The sequence below is a fragment of the Leuciscus leuciscus genome (assembly GCF_965113295.1).
Source record: "Leuciscus leuciscus genome assembly, chromosome: 11".
NCBI lineage: Eukaryota > Metazoa > Chordata > Actinopteri > Cypriniformes > Leuciscidae > Leuciscus > Leuciscus leuciscus.
The window spans coordinates 28,722,404-28,742,225 of record NC_138735.1 but is presented as its reverse complement, the minus strand read 5'-3'; the positions used below and the strand labels follow the sequence as shown (position 1 = coordinate 28,742,225).

At 34.7% G+C, this 19,822-nt stretch overlaps 1 protein-coding gene across 3 annotated transcripts in view; it reads right to left on the bottom strand.

Moving 5' to 3' along the window:
- Positions 1-68: 68 nt before the first annotated feature.
- kcnc3b (potassium voltage-gated channel, Shaw-related subfamily, member 3b) overlaps positions 69-19,822 on the bottom strand; it is a 65,501-nt gene continuing 45,747 nt past the window's right edge. For 2 of the 3 annotated variants that reach the window (XM_082184115.1, XM_082184116.1), the window contains one exon: positions 7,884-11,336. In XM_082184115.1, the coding sequence (XP_082040241.1) occupies positions 11,182-11,336 (155 nt within the window). In that variant the 3' untranslated portion in view covers positions 7,884-11,181. Of the gene's footprint in view, positions 5,065-7,883; positions 11,337-19,822 lie in introns of those variants that run through there. The other variant, XM_082184120.1, reaches the window with a different exon arrangement.

Below are 19,822 nucleotides of genomic sequence, written 5' to 3'. Positions count from 1 at the left end.
AAATATGTGGAAAAACAATTGTCAACATTGTAGTAAATTAATTCCTCGAGAAATTACCCAACCCTTTATCCCTGGACTTGAAGTAAAAGAAACATTGTTTAATAAAACATGATTTTTATATTCAGGACATATACTATTAAGCCATATTTTACTAAATGTTCAAAATTCTTAATGTTTTGAAAGAAGTTCATCAAGGCTGCATTTATTTGATTAAAAATACAGTAAAAACAGCAATATTGTGAAATATGTTCAATTTGAATAGTTTTTAAAATGTAATTTATTCCTGTGATCAAAGCTGAATTTTCATCATCATTACTCCAGTCTTCAGTGTCACATGATCCTTCAGAAATGATTAAATTATAAGGTTTCTTTGATGAATAGAAAAAAAAAAATCTGAGGACTTGTCATTTTTGATCAATCTAATGTGTCCTTGCTGAATAAAAATATAAACTTTTTTTAAGGCTTATTTACCAACACCAGTTTCATCTTGTTAAAAAAGGGGGGAAAATATTGTCTAATCTTTCAGTACGGATGCAAGTGTTAGTGTGCATACTACTAATGAAGTCTCATAAGAAGAAAAAACGCATAAAAACACATCAAGGTTGTTTATCACTTTAATCATATTGATTACTGATCATGTTGATTGATCGGGATGATTGGCAGTGGTCAGAGAGGTGGTGATTGCATATCTGTAATTCAAGTACATCAAATCAAACTTAATACACAAGAAACAGGTGATCAAACTTGACATTGGATACAAGAGCAGGCACAGTAAATCGAACGAGAAGAATCGGATGCAGACAGATCTATCATTCCAAATCATTTTAAGAGGGCAGTGTGCTTCAATGTGAGTGAAAGATGGAGAGACAAGCTTGACTTGTCCTGAAAAGAAAAAAAAACGAACATGTTTGGGAATAAAACAAAATCAAACTGATGTGGATATGTGTCGTTGTGTTCTCGCTGGAAGCATGCTTTAAATTATTTATTCTGCGTTACTTTTGTGACCCCTGGACCAAAGTGGTCTTAACGCCTTCTAAAATAAAACCAAACACAGGCTCTTTTATATATATATATATATCTATATATATGTGAACAACAAAGTGGTCATAAAAAATATGAACAATCTTTGAAATGGAACAAAGAGATGAACTCCGAACAAAAACTCTGTATAAAATATAAATTATTCAATAAATTGATAATTATAAACAAAAGCATTTATAAAACTATAAATATGCACAACTTTGAAAAAACAAAGACCTATTTGGGCTATAAGGTTTCTTTCTGGGCTGGGAAAGGACCCAGTGACCCAGGCCGGAGACATCTCGTTTTCGCTTGGTAAAGTTTCGAAAATATAAGCTGTGTCATATTGTCTTTCTCCTGAAGGTCGTATGTCCACTTCCATCATCTGCATTCCATATATCAGAAGCCGCTGATATCAACACACCCAAAAATATCACGAACCGTCCCTCGCACCAGACACCGGACCGCTGCCTGCTCGAAACCTTCGCAGTCTCTTATATTCATTTCATTCTGTCTTTCAGTCATTTCTGTCGACTTGCTAATTAGCAGAGGCTTTTCATCTACAATTACAGACTTGGCCCATCAAGCATCTTTGTCAAGGGCTTCCAGCATCCATCTTTTATCTTCAATCTGCCCTGTCATCATATGTAGCGTATTGATTAGCACATCTGTTATATGTCAGTAGTCTATATACCTCGACTTCACATGTGGCTCAAGTGTGACACTCACTTTTTGTGCAATCTTGAATAATATGAACATATAACTTATTAGTTTGTAAATGCCCTTGTGTTAAATGCTAACAGATTAGCTGCTGTGCTACAATGCTAAAGATGCTACTGACTGAGGCCCAGATTTGAAGCAAAAACTCAACTGTGATGCTTTTGCATTAGGCTAAAGCTAAATGCTAAAGGTTTTAGCTTTAGCCTGGTGTCCTGAGATATAAAAAGAAAAACTTCTGTTTGGTAACACAGCATTTTAGGACACCACATAAAGCATGATTAGAATTTGTAATGGAGTTTATTACAAAATACCAAACAGGCCTAAGCACGTTCATCTCAACTTAAATGTTTTGCCTTAGCAATGCTAAAGATTTAGCTTTTGCCTCATGTCCTGAGACATAAAAAAAACTTTTAGATAAACAAGTTGGGTAAAACTTAGCATTTTAAGTTAACACACCAAATTAGCATGATTAGAGTTAGCTACTTTAATTCTGTAGCCTATTTAACAACTCAACTGTGATGTTTTGCATTAGCCTAAAGCTAAATGCTAAAGGTTTAACATTTTAAAACACCAAATTAGAATTGGCTAATATTATTGGCTAAATTAGTAGCTAATATTACAGAATGACATTTAAAATTGTTCTCTGAAGAATTTATTTGTTTGAAAAGTGTTTTTATTGATTTGGTCCATTGTACAAGCTGTCAGCTGTTGTTTTGCTAAGCTAAAGGCTAAAGACAAATGGCTATGTATATAAAGGGATGAGCCCTGTGTCCTAACTTCCTGTTTTAACAGGAAATACATCAACAAAATGACTTTCAATGATCTTTAATACAATCAGACGAGATGAAAATGAAAAATGGCTGCACGGGCAGGCAGAGGTCTGGTGCGGAACTGAGCATTCACGTTTTTCACCTGAGATTAGAGACACAACGCCTCTACAAAAACACAGTTTCCCACACTGCATCCGTTTGTAAGGAAGACGCTGAGACTGATACGAGCCTCCACTTTGCCTTTGCTACATCTCCGTCGGATTATCATTCATATTATTGCCAATGAGAGCAGGTGAACTCAAACTGAGAATGAAACGCTATCAGCCCCGATGCATGTGGGAAAAGACGCCGTATCCCGCTTACAGAGGATTCTAGCATCAGCACAGTTGTTATCATGGCTACAGAGAAAACTAATGTTGTACGCAGACAAACATTAGCCAAACACTTAAGATAGATAGACGACCCCACAAAAAAAGAGAGATACGCAACCAAAATGTACAGTCCAGGCGGCATTTCGATGGAAGAAATGAAACCGAACGGGAATGTCACATGGGGCAGTATGTAGCAGAACAGATTTTGGTGGCATTGAGATTTTTTTTTTTTTTTTAAATCTAAAACTAATAAAACAGTTCAGTGTGTAACTCGCAGTCAGAATTTATTCACATTTTCTTTCTATTTCAAAACAAAATATAGCTCTTTTAAATATATTATTTTCTTAAATATCCATTGCATATCATGTTTTTTATTTTTATTAACATCTTTATTATTAATATCTTTTTTAATTATTTTTTTTTTTTTTAGCCCTCCCCACTTCAACTTCAAGGGCTAGCAGAAAATACAGTCATGCAAAGTCTCATGCTGGTAAACAAAGTTACAAAAATGCATTTTTATTTTTTATTTTTCTCTCTCCAAAGAGAGAGTTTTTCTTTTATCATATATTTTGACATCCATTTTTCTCACAGTTCAGTCTACGAGGAAACAATCTCTTTGATGAAGCATATCTCCCTCCAAAAGAGCGCGTTAATATTCTTTTCTTTCGTCCTTTTTTTCTCTATTCTTTTTTGTGTAAGTCGCTGCGGTTGTTCGTAGGGTGGACGGCATTTAATTTTTACAGTCGCATTCGGACATCGGTGGCCTCGCATGCCTCGTGAACCATGGAGATGTTACTTATCAAAATATAAATTTGTTCTTTTTTTTTTTTTGTACATTTATTCTTGATTCGTTTGGCGTGACCTCCTGCGCTCCCTCTGATTAGTTAAGAAGGAACATGCAGTCAAGCCAATAGGAGAGAATACGAGACAGAGATGGAGGGAAACTCTGAAGGCAATTTTAGACAAGTCGTACATAGACGATTTTTTTTTTTTAGAAAGGGAGATTTTAAGAATGTCTCTGCATTTCCCTGACCTTTATACCCTCTTTCCATGAAGACGAAACGCTAGTTATTGGTCCAAGCACTCACATGTGCATGTATATAATCTATGGCAGCATTAGCTATACTAAATCACAAAATAAATCACATAATAAACCTCTATAATCAGAGAGGATTCCCATGGGAAAAGTCCTCAATTTGAGGGTTTTTTGGGAATTAGAGACAGCACCCCTGGCAGAACAGCCAATCCGTTCATATTTAAAGGGACGAAAAGTTCAGATCTGACAGGGAACATCTAAAGTCATTTTGTGCTGTTTTAGCTTTCGTACATTATTTGGTCACAGTTGGGCTTTGGTCTGTCGGGACTGTGTTTTCGATGTTGCCTCCCCCGAACGTACGGGAAAAAACCTGGAAGACTGTTTGGGAATAGCAACGTACATCTGTTACCAAAGCAGAGTGCTGCGTTTCACTTTTCAGTGCTCTAGATTCATTCACAAAGAAAAGCTACTGTAAGACTCGGACTTTTCTCGGACGGGGAGTGGGAACTACCACACGGCAATACACGGACAACACACTTTGCTGCTAATATGCTGAGTGGGGGGAAAAGGAAAAAAATGTGCATGACTAAGTCATTTTTAGTCATTCTGTGCAAACGGTCGATGAATATCAGTCTGTAAAAAGTCTGTCGGAGAGTTCTCCCAGCCAAGAAATGCTACAGGGTCTTAGCAGAAATGCTACATAATTATTCTAACTTGGTCCTTCATTCTTACATATAGACTAATATACAGAAACTCAGGGCCCAGGTGAGTGTGGCAGTCAAAACGCCTGGTGTTTTGATCTTAAAACATTGGAATGTTTTTTTTCCGTTCGTTCCTTCAAGAGTCTTTTTTCTCTTTCAGGTGTCAGTGCAATGTTCGGTTTTGTTGCTGTAATGTCAGTCAGTCTGTAGAAAGAGGAGTGATCCGGAATTTCGGTGAGGTTGCTTTGGTTACCGTGTGAAGATTCGGCATCGGAAATTTCCAGTTTCCTTTGTTGTTGTTTTTTTGTTTCCAGTCACACCCTCTTGCCACTCCGACATTCCTCACACGTCCCGTATGGATGGTGCGGTCCCATCTGCAAAGTTTTCAGGATTCAGCGACTAACTGTGTCTCCTTAAAAGAATTGCCAAATGCTAGAAACTTAACACTGTGGACAAAAACAGAAATATAATGATTTTGTTAGAAACAAGAATTAATTATGCAATGCTTTTAAAATAAAATAAAATAAATAAAAACAATCACAGAAAACGTAAGATGTTGAAATGCTTTTACAGAAACCACACAAAAAAAAAAGTTACTGACAAAAAAAAAAAGAACAAAAAAAAGAAGAAAAGAATTTGAGACAAACACGGTTAAAACATTTCTACACACAGATCTCAAGATGAAGATGCATGCACTGTGCAATGTATCTTCTCAGGGGTGAAAAAGTCCAGTCCCGGAGAAAACACACAGGTGCTAATTACAATTAATGGCGTCACACAGTGTTTAACCTGAAGTCTAAAGATGCTGAAGATTACACTTGACTAACTAAATGTGGCCAATTAACTTTCTAGATCAAGCAGGAATGGAATAGTCCACCCCAGATACATTCTAGATCAATTTAAAAATACAATAGGCTACTACATTATTATTGATAAAGGAAACTTATTGATTATATCTGAGAACAGTAGAAAGCTGGGGAGGGTTTACCTGTGAATCGCTGGTAAAAGTTAAGCATGTACTGCAAGAATTCAGTTAACAGATAATTCATTCAACTATATGATAATATAAGCGGAATAATTGGTCAGTTTGAGTCAAATTATGAGATTTGAACAAAAAAATTAAACAGCTTAACATTTCAGGCCAATGAAATTATGCCTCAAATTATGCCTATGTTTTTGTACATATTTTTTTTGGTTACACTTTTATTTCGATAATCTACTTTAGACATTTTATTGACTATAATTAACTTTGCAACTACATGTCACCTAACTCTCATTAACTTGCAACTGCATGTCAAGTGACTCTCAGAGTACTAGTAAACTGTTAGGTAAGGGTTAGTAGAATAAGTTGACATGTACTTGATAACTTACTTATAGTCAGAAACTAAGTAACTTTGCAACTACATGTCAAGAAACTCTCAAGTAATGAGTATTAGTAGACTGTTAGGGTAGGGTCTTAGATTGGAAGTTGACGTAAATATAAGTAACTTTGCAACTACGTGTCAATGTCAACTAACTCTCATTAATTTGTAACTACATGTCATCTAACTCTCAAGAGAGTATTAGTAGACTGTTAAGAGTTAGTAGTAGAATACGTTGACATGCACTTAAAAGACATAGTCAGTAACTACAAGTAACTTTGCAACTACATGTCAACTAATTCATTAATTTGCAACTACATGTCATCTAACTCTCATGAGAGTATTAGTAGACTCTTAGGGTTAGTAGTAGAATAAGTTGATGTACTTACAAGACTTATAGTCAGTAACTACAAGTAACTTTGCAACTACATGTCCACTAACTCATCAATTTGCAACTACATGTCATTTAACTCTCAAGAGACTATTAGTAGACTCTTAGGGTTAGTAGTAGAATACGTTGACATGCACTTAAAAGACTTATAGTCAGTAACTACAAGTAACTTTGCAACTACATGTCAACTAACTCATTAATCTGCAACTACATGTCATCTAACTCTCAAGAGAGTATTAGTAGACTTAAGAGTTAGTAGTAGAATACGTTGACGTACTTGAAAAGTTACATATAGTCAGTAACTACAAGTATCTTTGCAACTACATGTCAACTAACTCTCATCAATTTGCAACTACATGTCATCTAACTCTCATGAGAGTATTAGTAGACTCTTAGGGTTAGTTGTAGAATACGTTGACGTACTTGAAAAGTTACATATAGTCAGTAACTACAAGTAACTTTGCAACTACATGTCAACTAACTCATTAATCTGCTACTACATGTCATCTAACTCTCATGAGAGTATTAGTAGACTCTTAGGGTTAGGTAGTAGAATACGTTGACGTACTTGAAAAGTTACATATAGTCAGTAACTACAAGTAACTTTGCAACTACATGTCAACTAACTCTCATCAATTTGCAACTACATGTCATCTAACTCTCATGAGAGTATTAGTAGACTCTTAGGGTTAGTAGTAGAATACGTTGACGTACTTGAAAAGTTACATATATTCAGTAACTACAAGTAACTTTGCATCTACATGTCAACTAACTCTCATCAATTTGCAACTACATGTCATCTAACTCTCAAGAGAGTATTAGTAGACTCTTAGGGTTTGTAGTAGAATACGTTGACGTACTTGAAAAGTTACATATAGTCAGTAACTACAAGTAACTTTGCATCTACATGTCAACTAACTCATCAATTTGCAACTACATGTCATCTAACTCTCAAGAGAGTATTAGTAGACTCTTAGGGTTTGTAGTAGAATAGGTTGACATGCACTTAAAAGACTTATAGTCAATAACTACAAGTAACTTTGCAACTACATGTCAACTAACTCATTAATCTGCAACTAAATGTCATCTAACTCTCAAGAGAGTATTAGTAGACTCTTAGGGTTAGTAGTAGAATACGTTGACATGCACTTAAAAGACTTATAGTCAATAACTACAAGTAACTTTGCATCTACATGTCAACTAACTCATAGTTTCTACTACTGAATGTCTAAAGCGGACTATCGAAATAAAGTGTTGCCTTTTCTTGTTAGCAGGTTTTAGTTTAGGTAAGAGGCAATAAATCGGTCAAAAAGTGTTGATTGCACACATATACAGAATTCAAACGTTATCTGGGTGAATGAGTGCATTTCAGTTATGGAAAGAAATCGTTTTTCTTGTTAATATGCAAACAGAAATTGAAAATGCACACACACAAATACACCATAAACAAATGCTCATTTACATAAATGTCAACATAACACATACAATCTTTAAAGAACAACCAGCATACATAAAGAGAAAGGCAGAGATGAGTTTAATGGGCATTCACTCGTGTAGATACAGATTTGTACAGATCAAGTTTACGATGTCGGCCTAGAAGCTTTGCTTTAACAGGTGAAGCTAGTTAAATCTAGCTAGCAGTGTATGAGTCTCTACAACAACACTGTAGCCTAAATTATCCTCATAGAGGGGTCTTGCTTTTTTAATATAAACATGTTCGATGTGTTTCAGTGACCTGACAGTGTTGTAATAGGGCACAACTACATGGAATACACAAGTCAAAGAAAAAAAATCTTTAAACATTTTTAAACATCCGATTACTACAAGAACAGCACAATATTAACTTCAACAATTACTTACAAATGGAGGAAAGAGATTTTTTTTTTAACTAGAGAATGAATCCTCAACTAACTAATCACTAGAGATCCATAACTAATGGAGACTAATCAGTTTTAGTGGAAGAAAGTCTCTGGTTTCACAGTGTATGAGAAGGCCTGGCATCCCGCAACAATTAAAAACATGTTAAAATACAGACATTTTAACAAGGGTTGCTGCCGATGTCGTGCGGGATTCAATCGTCCTGCAGATCTGGTAATGCGAGTATAGTATAATAAAAGTTAAATAAAGTATTAAAAAATATAACTGTTTGGGTTCCATATTTTTTTACATTTCGGTTCTGAATAGAAAATATGTCATTAACTATCATTTTAGAATTTAGCACAAAATGTATCTACTCCAACTTTACTGTTATATTACCATTCAAAAGTTTGGGATGGTAAGATTTTTAATGTTTTTGAATGAAGTCTATTCTGCTCACCAAGGCTTGCATTTATTTGATGAAAAATACAGTAAAAACAGTAATACTGTGAAATATTATTACAATTTAAAATAACTGCTTTCTATTTGAATATATATTTAAAATGTAATTTATTCCTGTGATCAAAGCTGAATTTTCAGCATCATTACCCCAGTCTTCAGTGTCACGTGATCCTTCACAAAACATGTCTTTACTGTCTCTTTTGATCAATTTAATGCATCCATGCTGAATAAAAGTACTAATTTCTCCAAAAAACTTTTATTGACTATATGTGACTCTGGATCACAAAACAAGTCACATGTCGCACGGGTATATTTGTGGCAATAGCCAACAATACATTGTGTGGGTCAAAATTATTGATTTTTCTTTTATGTCAAAAATCATTAGGATATTAAGTAAAGATCATGGTCCATGAAGATATTTAGTAAATTTCCTACCGTAAATATATAAAACTTTTATTTTTGTGAGTGAATGCAGCACAATCGCGAACATAAATGGACAACTTTAAAGGAGATTTTCTCAATAATTCGATTTTTTACATCCTCAGATTCCAGATTGTCAAATAGTTGTATCTCGACCAAATATTGTCCTATCCTAACAAACCATACATCAAGGGAAAGCGTATTTATTCAGCTTTCAGATGATGTATAAATCTCAATTTCAAAAAAATTTACCCATGTGACTGGTTTTGTGGTCCAGGGTCACATATATTCTTTTTTTTTTTAGATAATTTTGAATCCGTGAACAAAAAAACATGCCTTTTCGCTCCCATCTACGTGTAATTTCTATCCCACCAAACTTTGGTTATCATAGAGACTGTAGCAATTCCAAATTGGAAAACAGGACTGATTTGGGAAAGAAGGGATTCTGCAGGGCGACTGAATCTTGCATGACGCCGGGAACATTATGGGATCCAGGTTTGCATGACAGAGGAACCATGTTTAAAACAAAATGGCTCCTTACTGATACTGTATATTTACTGTCTCAGCAGTGGGTTGTTCTCCATTGGGGAAACTAAATCACATTTAATGATTAAAAACTAGATAACATACAGTTTCCTATAAACTACAACTTTGCAAGTATTGCAACATGTTAATTTTCTTTTTGCTATTTCAGGGAAGTATTTTCTCAGAAATGGCTTATTTACTTATAGTATCATCTCTTTTGTTTATGATTCTGGAAGCACTTGGTCACATCGACCTGAATACATATATATTTTTGTCTAGTTCTATTAATCCAAAAAGAAACACAGTAACACTTAACGTATATATCATATACAAATGAAACTGTTGTGTAATGTTTTTGAAAACAAAAACAAATCGTCTTTGAAAAAACATTCAAAATATGATAAAAAACAACAACATCAGGACACTAACATTGACAAGACAAACAAGAAATGCTCTTAAAATCATCACATCCGTTTTCGTCATCTTCCATTCTTCATTCTTTTAACCTTTTCATTAGGATTAATCATACGCTTGCACATAAATTTAAAACACCACATGTGCAAGTATGTTTGCAGCATTATGAATTAGGGTGGAATATTGCACATGATTTGCATATGTGGGTGAGTTCGCACAATATTCCTTTTTTTCTGGAGCATCATCTTAAAATCTTACGCTAACACATCACAAACACTGTGCACAACGGCAAACAAAGAGAAATAATTTCATCAAATGTACTTTCCCCACTTTTTTTTGCTCCTCATATTCAGTTTTCGGACTGGAAGTCTTTGCTTAGAGGTGGGCGAAACTTGGCAACATGTTATAATGAGCAAAACAAAGTATGCAAACAAATAAACAAACAAAAATGACGATGAGCCATAACGATGCGCAAAATAAAATAAAGTGATTATATGGCAATGAATGCTCAAATAAGATTTATCTTTCACCCATTCAGTTTTGATTCAATAGGTTTGCAATGAAACTAAATTATTTGACAGCCAATAACAGTCCAACGACAAATTCAAACAAACAAACAAACAAACAAACAAACAAAAAAACAAACATGATACATTTCATTTTTTAACCCCTACGAACGTTTCTATTCAGAGTAATGATTGCATATGTACATTATTCTTGCATTCAAAATTCTGGTGCGTTTTCTACAGTCCAGAATTACATTTATTCACAGTAATATTCATCTTAATTCAGAGTTTGAGGGAAATGGAAGGTTTTTGAACACAAAGCAAGGGTAGTGAGTGCATCTGAAATGAAAATGCATTAATCTATCTTCCTTGAGCATCAAAATCATTCCCTCTAAGACTACAGTGAAGCATGGGTGAAAACAAAGCATTTGCTCCATTCGCACAGTTATTGACCCGCTTAAGTCCAGTTCAAACACGAACATGACCCGCCGTGATCATTCACAAACTGTGTCTCTACCGACGCGCTCGCGATCAGTCATTGTTATTGCTGTGAATGTGAGTATGAGGCTGTCCTGCCTTTCTCTCCTCCTTTCCTGAGTCTTTCTGTCACTCTTTCCGCTTTTTCTGCTACAAAATGGAGGGAATGGGTGAGCGGCAGCGACGGAGGGGTCCCGGGGCCTCGTAAGGGTCAAAGGGCGTGCTGGTGATGGGGGTCAAACGCAGGGACGACCCCGCCATTCCTGATATGTTGTTCAGGCTGCGAGATTTCTCGTAACCAGTGGCTGCCAGATTGTTTGCCCACGTTAGTGACAGTAAATCATTTTAAAATGCGTGTTTTTCGATTGAACAGCATGAGCGATGGGGTGGATTGTCATTGGGCGTTACATGTTCGGTTAATATATCGGTTTGAGTGAGAATGTAGCCGACAGAAAATGAATTATTGGGAAAGGAACGAAAGAAAAAGAAACATGAGTGTAAAATTTAAACGTAGATGTAAAGTGGAACAAACGTGAAGATACAGGTAAAAGACAGACGGGACAGACATACACAGGACAAGACAGGACAAAACAAGGAAAATGAGAGTTATGAAAATCATCATACATTGGTTTACTAAAAATTCCACAACATATAAACACAGTTTCCCAGAACCAAATACTCCACAGATAAACGTCCACACATTCCCACTGGTTGAAGAAAACACTGGCTGGATTGTTTGCCACTAAGCTGTGGTAAAGTTGGGATTTGCGATGAAGTGTTTCAGTTAACCAGTGCAGTGTAGAGTAAGACTAGACAACACATAAGACAGAAGCTGAAGTGCCTTTCTCGGCCAGACTGCGGGAGATTGTTGAAGAAACCACGGGAGCCATTGTGAGACATTTCAACACATTTATAAACCTAAAAAACAGCATAAAGTGTTGTTAGTGGGTTTTTAATTTTTTTTGATTACTTTGCTCCAAAACCTGGTGAACTGCTCAGCTTATGATGTGAAACTTTTGAGTAAAGTATTTAAAAAAAATGTTTTTGTATTGATGTATTTTTTTTGTAATGAATGAATGAATGAATAATTTATATAGTACCTTTCCGAAGCTCCAGGTCAAAAATATATTGATACATTTTGGTATCAAAAAACGAACAAATAATAATAATAATAATAATAATAATAATAATAATAAAACAAATTCTATATAGCGCCTTTTAAAGGCTCAAGGTCAAAGATATATTGACGCATTTTGGAAACAAATAAAAAAATATTTGTTGTATTTGTCAATACTTTGTATTGATGCATTTTTAAATAAATGAATGAATGAATTAATTAATTAATACACTTAATTTAATTTAATTAGTGCCTTTACAAGGCTCAAGGTCAAAGATATATTGACACATTTAGGTCATTAATATATTTTATTTTTGACCAAGAGCTTTGGAATGGCACCATATAAATGTAATTATTTATTTTGTATTGATGCATTTTTTTTTTTTTATATATAAATAACAAATAAATAATTTAATTTATATGGTGCCTTTCCAAAGCTCTAGGTCAAAATATATTGATACATTTTGGTATTAAACAAACAAACAAATAAATTATTCTATAAAGTGCCTTTTCAAGGCTCAAGGTCAAAAATATATTGACACATTTAGGTAATAAACATATATATATAATTTGTATGGTGCCTTTCCAAAGCAAGCTCTATGTCAAAATATAAAGATACCTTTTAGTATTAAACAAACAAACAAACAAACAAATAAAAATATTTAATTTATATAGACTCAAGGTCAGAAATATATAGATAGTTTTTGGGAATAAATAAATAAACTTTCATTCATTCATTCAATCATTCATTGATTGATATTTAGTGCCTTTCCAAAGCTCAAGATCTAAAAATCTTTATATAGAGAAGGTATGTCTAGGCGGCTCACTAGGTTTTGGAGCAGACTAAATGTTACTCACTGAGGTGAAGTAATTCTCAACCAAGTGTGTCTGTACTAATATTAAATATCACCCTAAGAAGCTGATTAATACACTACAGTTGAGTTAGTGCACAGATATGCTCTTGTGGACCGCTGGCGGGTTTCTTTGACAACCTCCTGAACATCCTATTATACTTCACTTGACTGAAAGGTCATAAAGCCTGCGTTTGTATAATATAATCATGACAAAAAAATATATATTTCATAACACGTCCACTGCATTCACGTTGTCGGAATTACCGTAATCACAAGATGACAACACAGAATCTATGCTGTTTACATCTTCACACTCATAAAATGCCTACATTTATGGCTTTGCTGATGACATGAAAATATGCAACAACAAAAAAATCTTGCAAAATATTAAGCAACTAATAGTAATTTATTTTTTTAAATATAACGCCTAAAAGTTGTCAGCTAAAATAAAATAAGCAAAAACAGTAAAGCTCCCCAGAAACTCTGAATTACGGTAATTTCGATATAAATTACATTCATGACATTTATTTCATACATTTAGTGTATTATAATTCCATCTTTTGACATAGTAATAAAAAAATAAAAAAATCAGACTTATGAGTGTTACATTGAGCTTTTGTGAGATTAGTAGTCAGGCTTTAGTGACCAAACATTCAAGTGAAGTGACTAGCAGCGACCTTCCACCCACATTTCTGATTTATTTGTCTCTCTCCCGCTTTCTCCCTGTATGCGTGTTTGTTTGGGAGAGGAAGAGGTGAATGTGGGAAAAGTTTGCCGCAGGTTGATCACAGAAAAATACTCTTGAAGAAAAACAAGGACGATAAAAAAAAAGACAAAAAAAAAAGACAACTTTCCTCTGAAAGTAGGACAACAGCTTGGACACACACACACACACACACAAATGCATTCGGACACAAATGTGCTGAGTCAGGTCTGATATAAAATTCACACACACACACGTTTTTTGGGGACTTTCCATAGACAAAATGATTTTTTATACTGTACAACTGTATATTCTCTCCCCTTACACTAACCTGACCACTAAACCTATCCATCACAGAAAACTTTCTGTATTTTTACTTTTCAAAAACATCACTTAGTGAATTATAAGCTGTTTTCCTCGTGGGAAGCAAAAAATGTCCCCACAAGGACAAGGATTTCGGATATTGCCATCTTTGTGGGGACATTTTGTCCCCATAACGTAGGGTTTGCCTGAATCACACACACACATTTTTCTTTGCCACATAAATGTGCACAAATTCACAATTAAACACAACATGCACACAAAAACTAGTCAACGATATGCAATGAATTTCTGTGCAAATAGTTTGTAAAAGTCATTCTTCTGTAAAATGTTGCATCATTCTTATGTAAAATTACAAACTGTTTAATGCAACAAATTACATGTAAAAAAACCAACAAAAACCCTGATTCGACGGATGCACCAGGAGGCTTGACGGCGAACACAGACAGACGTGGGAACCATCGCAAAAAACAATGACTTGCACATCCAGAACAGCCTGTGTTTATAATACAGTACAGCACACACACACATCGCTACCACAGTACGACACTACCGCTACTTTATCTGCTGGTCAGGACAACAGAACAACAAAAACAACTGGATTGTTTTACCCGTCTGCCTGGTCAACATCGCTTCATACAGCCACACGCCCTTTTTATTATGTTTGCCCAGTAAGAGCTTTTAAAGGATTCCTCAGGAGACAGAGCGCATTAGTGAGGGTGGAATAAGACAGGAAGAGTGAATATATTTAATGGGACTGATGGATACTCGGTGTGTGTGAGAATGTAGTGCCAATAAAACAACAGGAAGTTTGTGTGACAGCACGGTGAAAAAAATTAACGGGCTGACCAATCAAAAATGCATATCAAAACTACCTTAAAAATATTTGAAAACAACATGAAATTAAAATGGATCTCATTTACTGTATTAATAAATATAACTGGTCATATATATATATATATGACCAAGTATATTTATTAAATAAACAAATCCAGATGTTCCAGAAGTTACATTATACATTATCGAAGTATGTGTTGACATCTCATGTTGTCTTTAAGTGTGCATATCTACTAAAATATGCCTACCTGAAATGGTTTACATAGCATATTCTTGCTACATTATATACTTAAAGTACAGCATATTTATGCCTATATATAGTGCACTAAATAATGCAATGTAACACAAAATAGAATAAACACTATAATTCCAACACATTTACCATGTTAAATACCCACAACAGCTTTGATACCTCTCATACTAATGTAAGTGCGTTATAGTTTATATTATATTTCTTATTATGTACATGTAATATTTTATAATATTACCATGTTCAGATCGCTCAGTATGATGAGTGCTACAAGATTTGCATACCTACTGTGAACCAGGAAAACCTCATAAAGAAGTGTTTCCTGTTTGAACATGTACAGAACAATTTAAAACAGTTGATGTACCTACCCATGGTCACGCATTAGAAACTCTGGTGCTGCACTGACGGCCTGGAGGCGAATGAAGGATGAGATGAGTGTTAGTCACACAGTGGAAAGAGTTAAAAAGAGAGTGAATGACATGAAAGAACAAAAAAAGGGGGGGGTGCAAATATCAAAACCACATTTAGATGCCCTAATAAAATTATAATCTTTAATAAAATGCCACAGCATCAGCATCAGTTAGGCTATTGGATAATGATGATGATGAATGATGACGATGACACCCTGATAAGTTGAGGCAATAATGGGTGTGATTGAGGTTATTGGGTGTTTTTGTTAGGGCTGGGTTGAAAATATAAATTTCGGGTTAATCGGCTTCACTAACACTCTTCACATTATCTGAAGCGCTCCTCCCTTCCACAAAATCCCAATAAGCTTTGTGCCTTTTTAATTTTTTAATGAAGCATTTGCTAATACTGTTAATGCTGCCTTCACTATCGGTCATTTCCTACTTCCCACTTCTGAAGTCATGATTACGAGCTCATCGCATTCAAATTTTGACTTGAGAGGGCGTTCATGTCCATACTAGGAAACTAGTATGATACTTCAATAGCACGTGAAGGCGGCATTAAAATCCTGAGCTTTCCACTCGTATTTACGACTTTGTGGTGGCGTTCATGTGCCTTCAATACGATCTTTCCGACTAGACTTGAACACACGAAAGGCTCAGCTTTCAAACTGTGTATATTTTAATGCGAAATTTAAACAATAAATACCGTCTTGGCGCTCTTTATTGTGACGTGACAGATCTCAGATCAAGTGAAGCGGTAGCGCGGAGCGCGCGTGAACTGATCATCTCTTCCGCTTTATTTCCGCTTTACAACACGAAATAAACACGAACATCAGAAGTTATGTTGAAAGATACAGTACAACTTTCCAAAATCCGCATTATGTCTCATGTAATCTTGTAATAATGTTTTATTGACGGAAAGACGTCAATGAAACAATTTGTAAACAACAGCTCAACGTTAGCATACATGTAGGCCTACCTCAGAAGAGCCATTCAGTGACCATAAAGCTAACGTTAGCTAGAAATATAACGTTACTCTAGAGAGGAGCATTTTGCTATATATGCACTAAATTACATATTCATTATATTTTTACTTAAAAATGTCTTCAATATTTAACCTATGTTTGTATAAATCCATCATTAAAAACAATGACAGCCATCTTTAAATGTTTATATTTCAACAACAAATTGGAGTAGAAACAATTATTTAAGTAATCATCATAAAACTACCTTATGTTCAATTTTAATGTTTGTATACAAATCTGTTGTTAATTTTAACCTTTAATATTACAGTAATACCAAATGACAGGGTTTCTTATAGTTTACATTAGTTGATAGAAATTATTTTGTTCTTGGCAAACATGTACATTTACAGTACCTGATATGTATGCTAATTAAATTATATAAAATCGAGACTGGGAACTGAATCGAATTGCAAGCTTATGAAATTTGTGTCAATACCCAGTCCTGTTTTCTGTCATTTATGTTGCTTATGTGTGCAGTGAAAGCTTTATTCCAGCTCAGGCTGTTCCGGCAGTATTCCGGCATATCGACCGCTGGACTGTTAGCAATAGAGAGAGCTCACATTACCCACAATTAAGCTCTATCGATCGGCTTGTGACCAGAACACAGAACACCACAACCATGACGGGCTGCTCACTGCTGGAATGTGCTGTAACAGGAGAACACATCAAATGTGCTGATACTGTTCTGTTATCAAACTAGTCCTTAAACTTCAACAGTGCCACTTGTTAACCTTAAGCACAACAAGATGGCACAATAATAATAGAGATGTTTGTTTTTAGACAATAAATAGGAGGCCTTTAAACAATGACACTAAATGTATAGTTCAAAAATGGGTTTCTAAATGACAAGTTGTGATATTTGCAGACAGGAAATGCACAGTTGCAAACACACACATGCAACATTAACAACTACACACATAGACATGGAAGGAGTGTGTGTGTTTGTGTGAGTGTGTGTGATGATATGAAATGAGTTCAGTGATATAGTGATAAAACCCTCAGTTATTTTAGTTTATGAATGATCTTTAACTAAATGCGTTAATTTAACAATGTTTATTTAATGCACTTATTCCAAAATGTAAGAATTTATTATACTTACTATAATACCTAATGTTACAGTGTTATTAATTTCTTATGAAAAATCCAATTTAAATTGATTAAATCCACCAAATGTAATTCTGACACGAACGTATTCGAACGCGTATATTTTTGGAAATAATGACAAATCATTCCAATTGAATTGAACCAAATTGTGACTAAAATTCAGATTTCCTGATGCATTTCTCAATTGAATCGTATCATCAGGGCAAATATTTACACGTCTATATGTACCACTTCACTACACAGACTAAATATAGACCTGATGGAGACCCTGTTTTAATGGAGAAAAAAGAGATTTCATGCTGTTGCCTTGACGGAACTAGAGCACACCTGTTTAGTTTTGAAAAATGTCCTGCTCAAGGCATCTTTCATAAAGACTATAACTTTGAACTTGTAATGCAACTTTAGGCTACAATTTGTGTATATATAATGGAAATATCAATAAACTGAAAGACTGTTATATGAAAGACACCCACGCTTTACACCTTTCTTATATAACAAAATATAATTAAATCCATAAAGGGGTCATATCATATTATTATGTATATATATTATTACTATAATTTTTTTATTTTTTTACATACAATGAAAATGCATGATTATCTCTGACTGTCAAGTTCAACTGCAATTTTGCTTGATTTATTAAAATCAGTATTACAAATTCAATAAATAAATAAACAAATATAGAGCAATACAATTTTTTTTTTGCCTTCATATTAAAGTTAGGAACACTTGATTTATTATGATATATACTTTTAACATTTTATGCATTTTTATTAAATGCATGGTGATCGCTGATTGTCAGTTGTACTTGCAACTTTGCTGGATTCATAAAAATGAAAATATTAAAATAATAATAAAATCTTTTTAAAAAATACAGCAATAAAACTGACTTAAAAAATCATTATGAATATTAAAAATATATTAAAATCAATAAAAAATATATAAAAAAATAAAACATGAAAATATGAAACTGATAATGCTGATAATGAATGTTTTATCTCAAAAGACTGAGGAATATTTGGTTCATTATGATATGACCCCTTTAAAATCAGATTCGCTTTTAGTCTCGAATAAAAATACATACATCATTTATGAAACTATTGTAGTTGCTACAATGAAACTACTGATGTTTGCTTGCGAGTGTGGCCCACACTGATGAACTTTGACCAGTTGAACACACACGAAAATTGACCAGTTTGAACAACACACACACAAGACCATAAACAACAAGACAAACAACAGGACATGGAGGAAGACAACAGAAGATAGAGAGACACACAGAGAGGGAAAGAGAACTCACAATGGCTTACAGAGATCCTTCACAGAGACTTCAGTTGTCTGATACTGACTTTGACTCTGAGCAAATAGCCTCATGCAAACAGCATTACAGCAGGGCAGGTCGGTGCGCGCACCCACACACTCACACACACACACACACACTCCTCTAAGAACAGTGAACAGCATTTAGGGATTATATTGCACAGGAAGAGATCGCTTTAACACCCAGAGCAATATGTGTGTGTCTGTATAGGTTCCACAGATGGCAGGAGTATATTTAGATGTTAAATCGACTCCCATTGGCACAGACTCACACACAGAGTTTACACTCACTGTATCGTACCCAATTAACAGTCTAATGTCCGTTCAACGAGGCACTATGGCTCTGTTCCAAACCCCAGTGTGCTGCCTTGCTGTCTACATAGTCTGTTAGCTTCTAAGGTAGCATCCTAGCTGAAATGGAACCTCATAAGTGACTGATCTGAAATGCTCTCCATGGCCACTAACTGTGTTAATGGTTACTCACACACCACACAAATAGTGCCGAAGCGCCCGGGAGACTCGACGGATGCTTGATTCCAGTGAGGACTGACGTCAGCAGTTGCACAAATAACACTCAAATAATGGGTGAAATAGTGCATTTTAAAGGCATTAAACCATTTCTTGTCTTTTTCCGATGAAAATCACAATGCATTATGGGATTGTGTTTTTCATGAAGGTTACATATGATTCCACCTTATGTTGTGGCCAAAACAAGGTATCTTATCAAGGCCGCATAATTAGGGTGCTTGCCACGACTATTTCGTTATTTTCTCATCAATTATTTCTATGCTTAGTTCATTATTTTATACCTAGAATTAGTGATTTGAACAAACCCATAACCCCAAATATT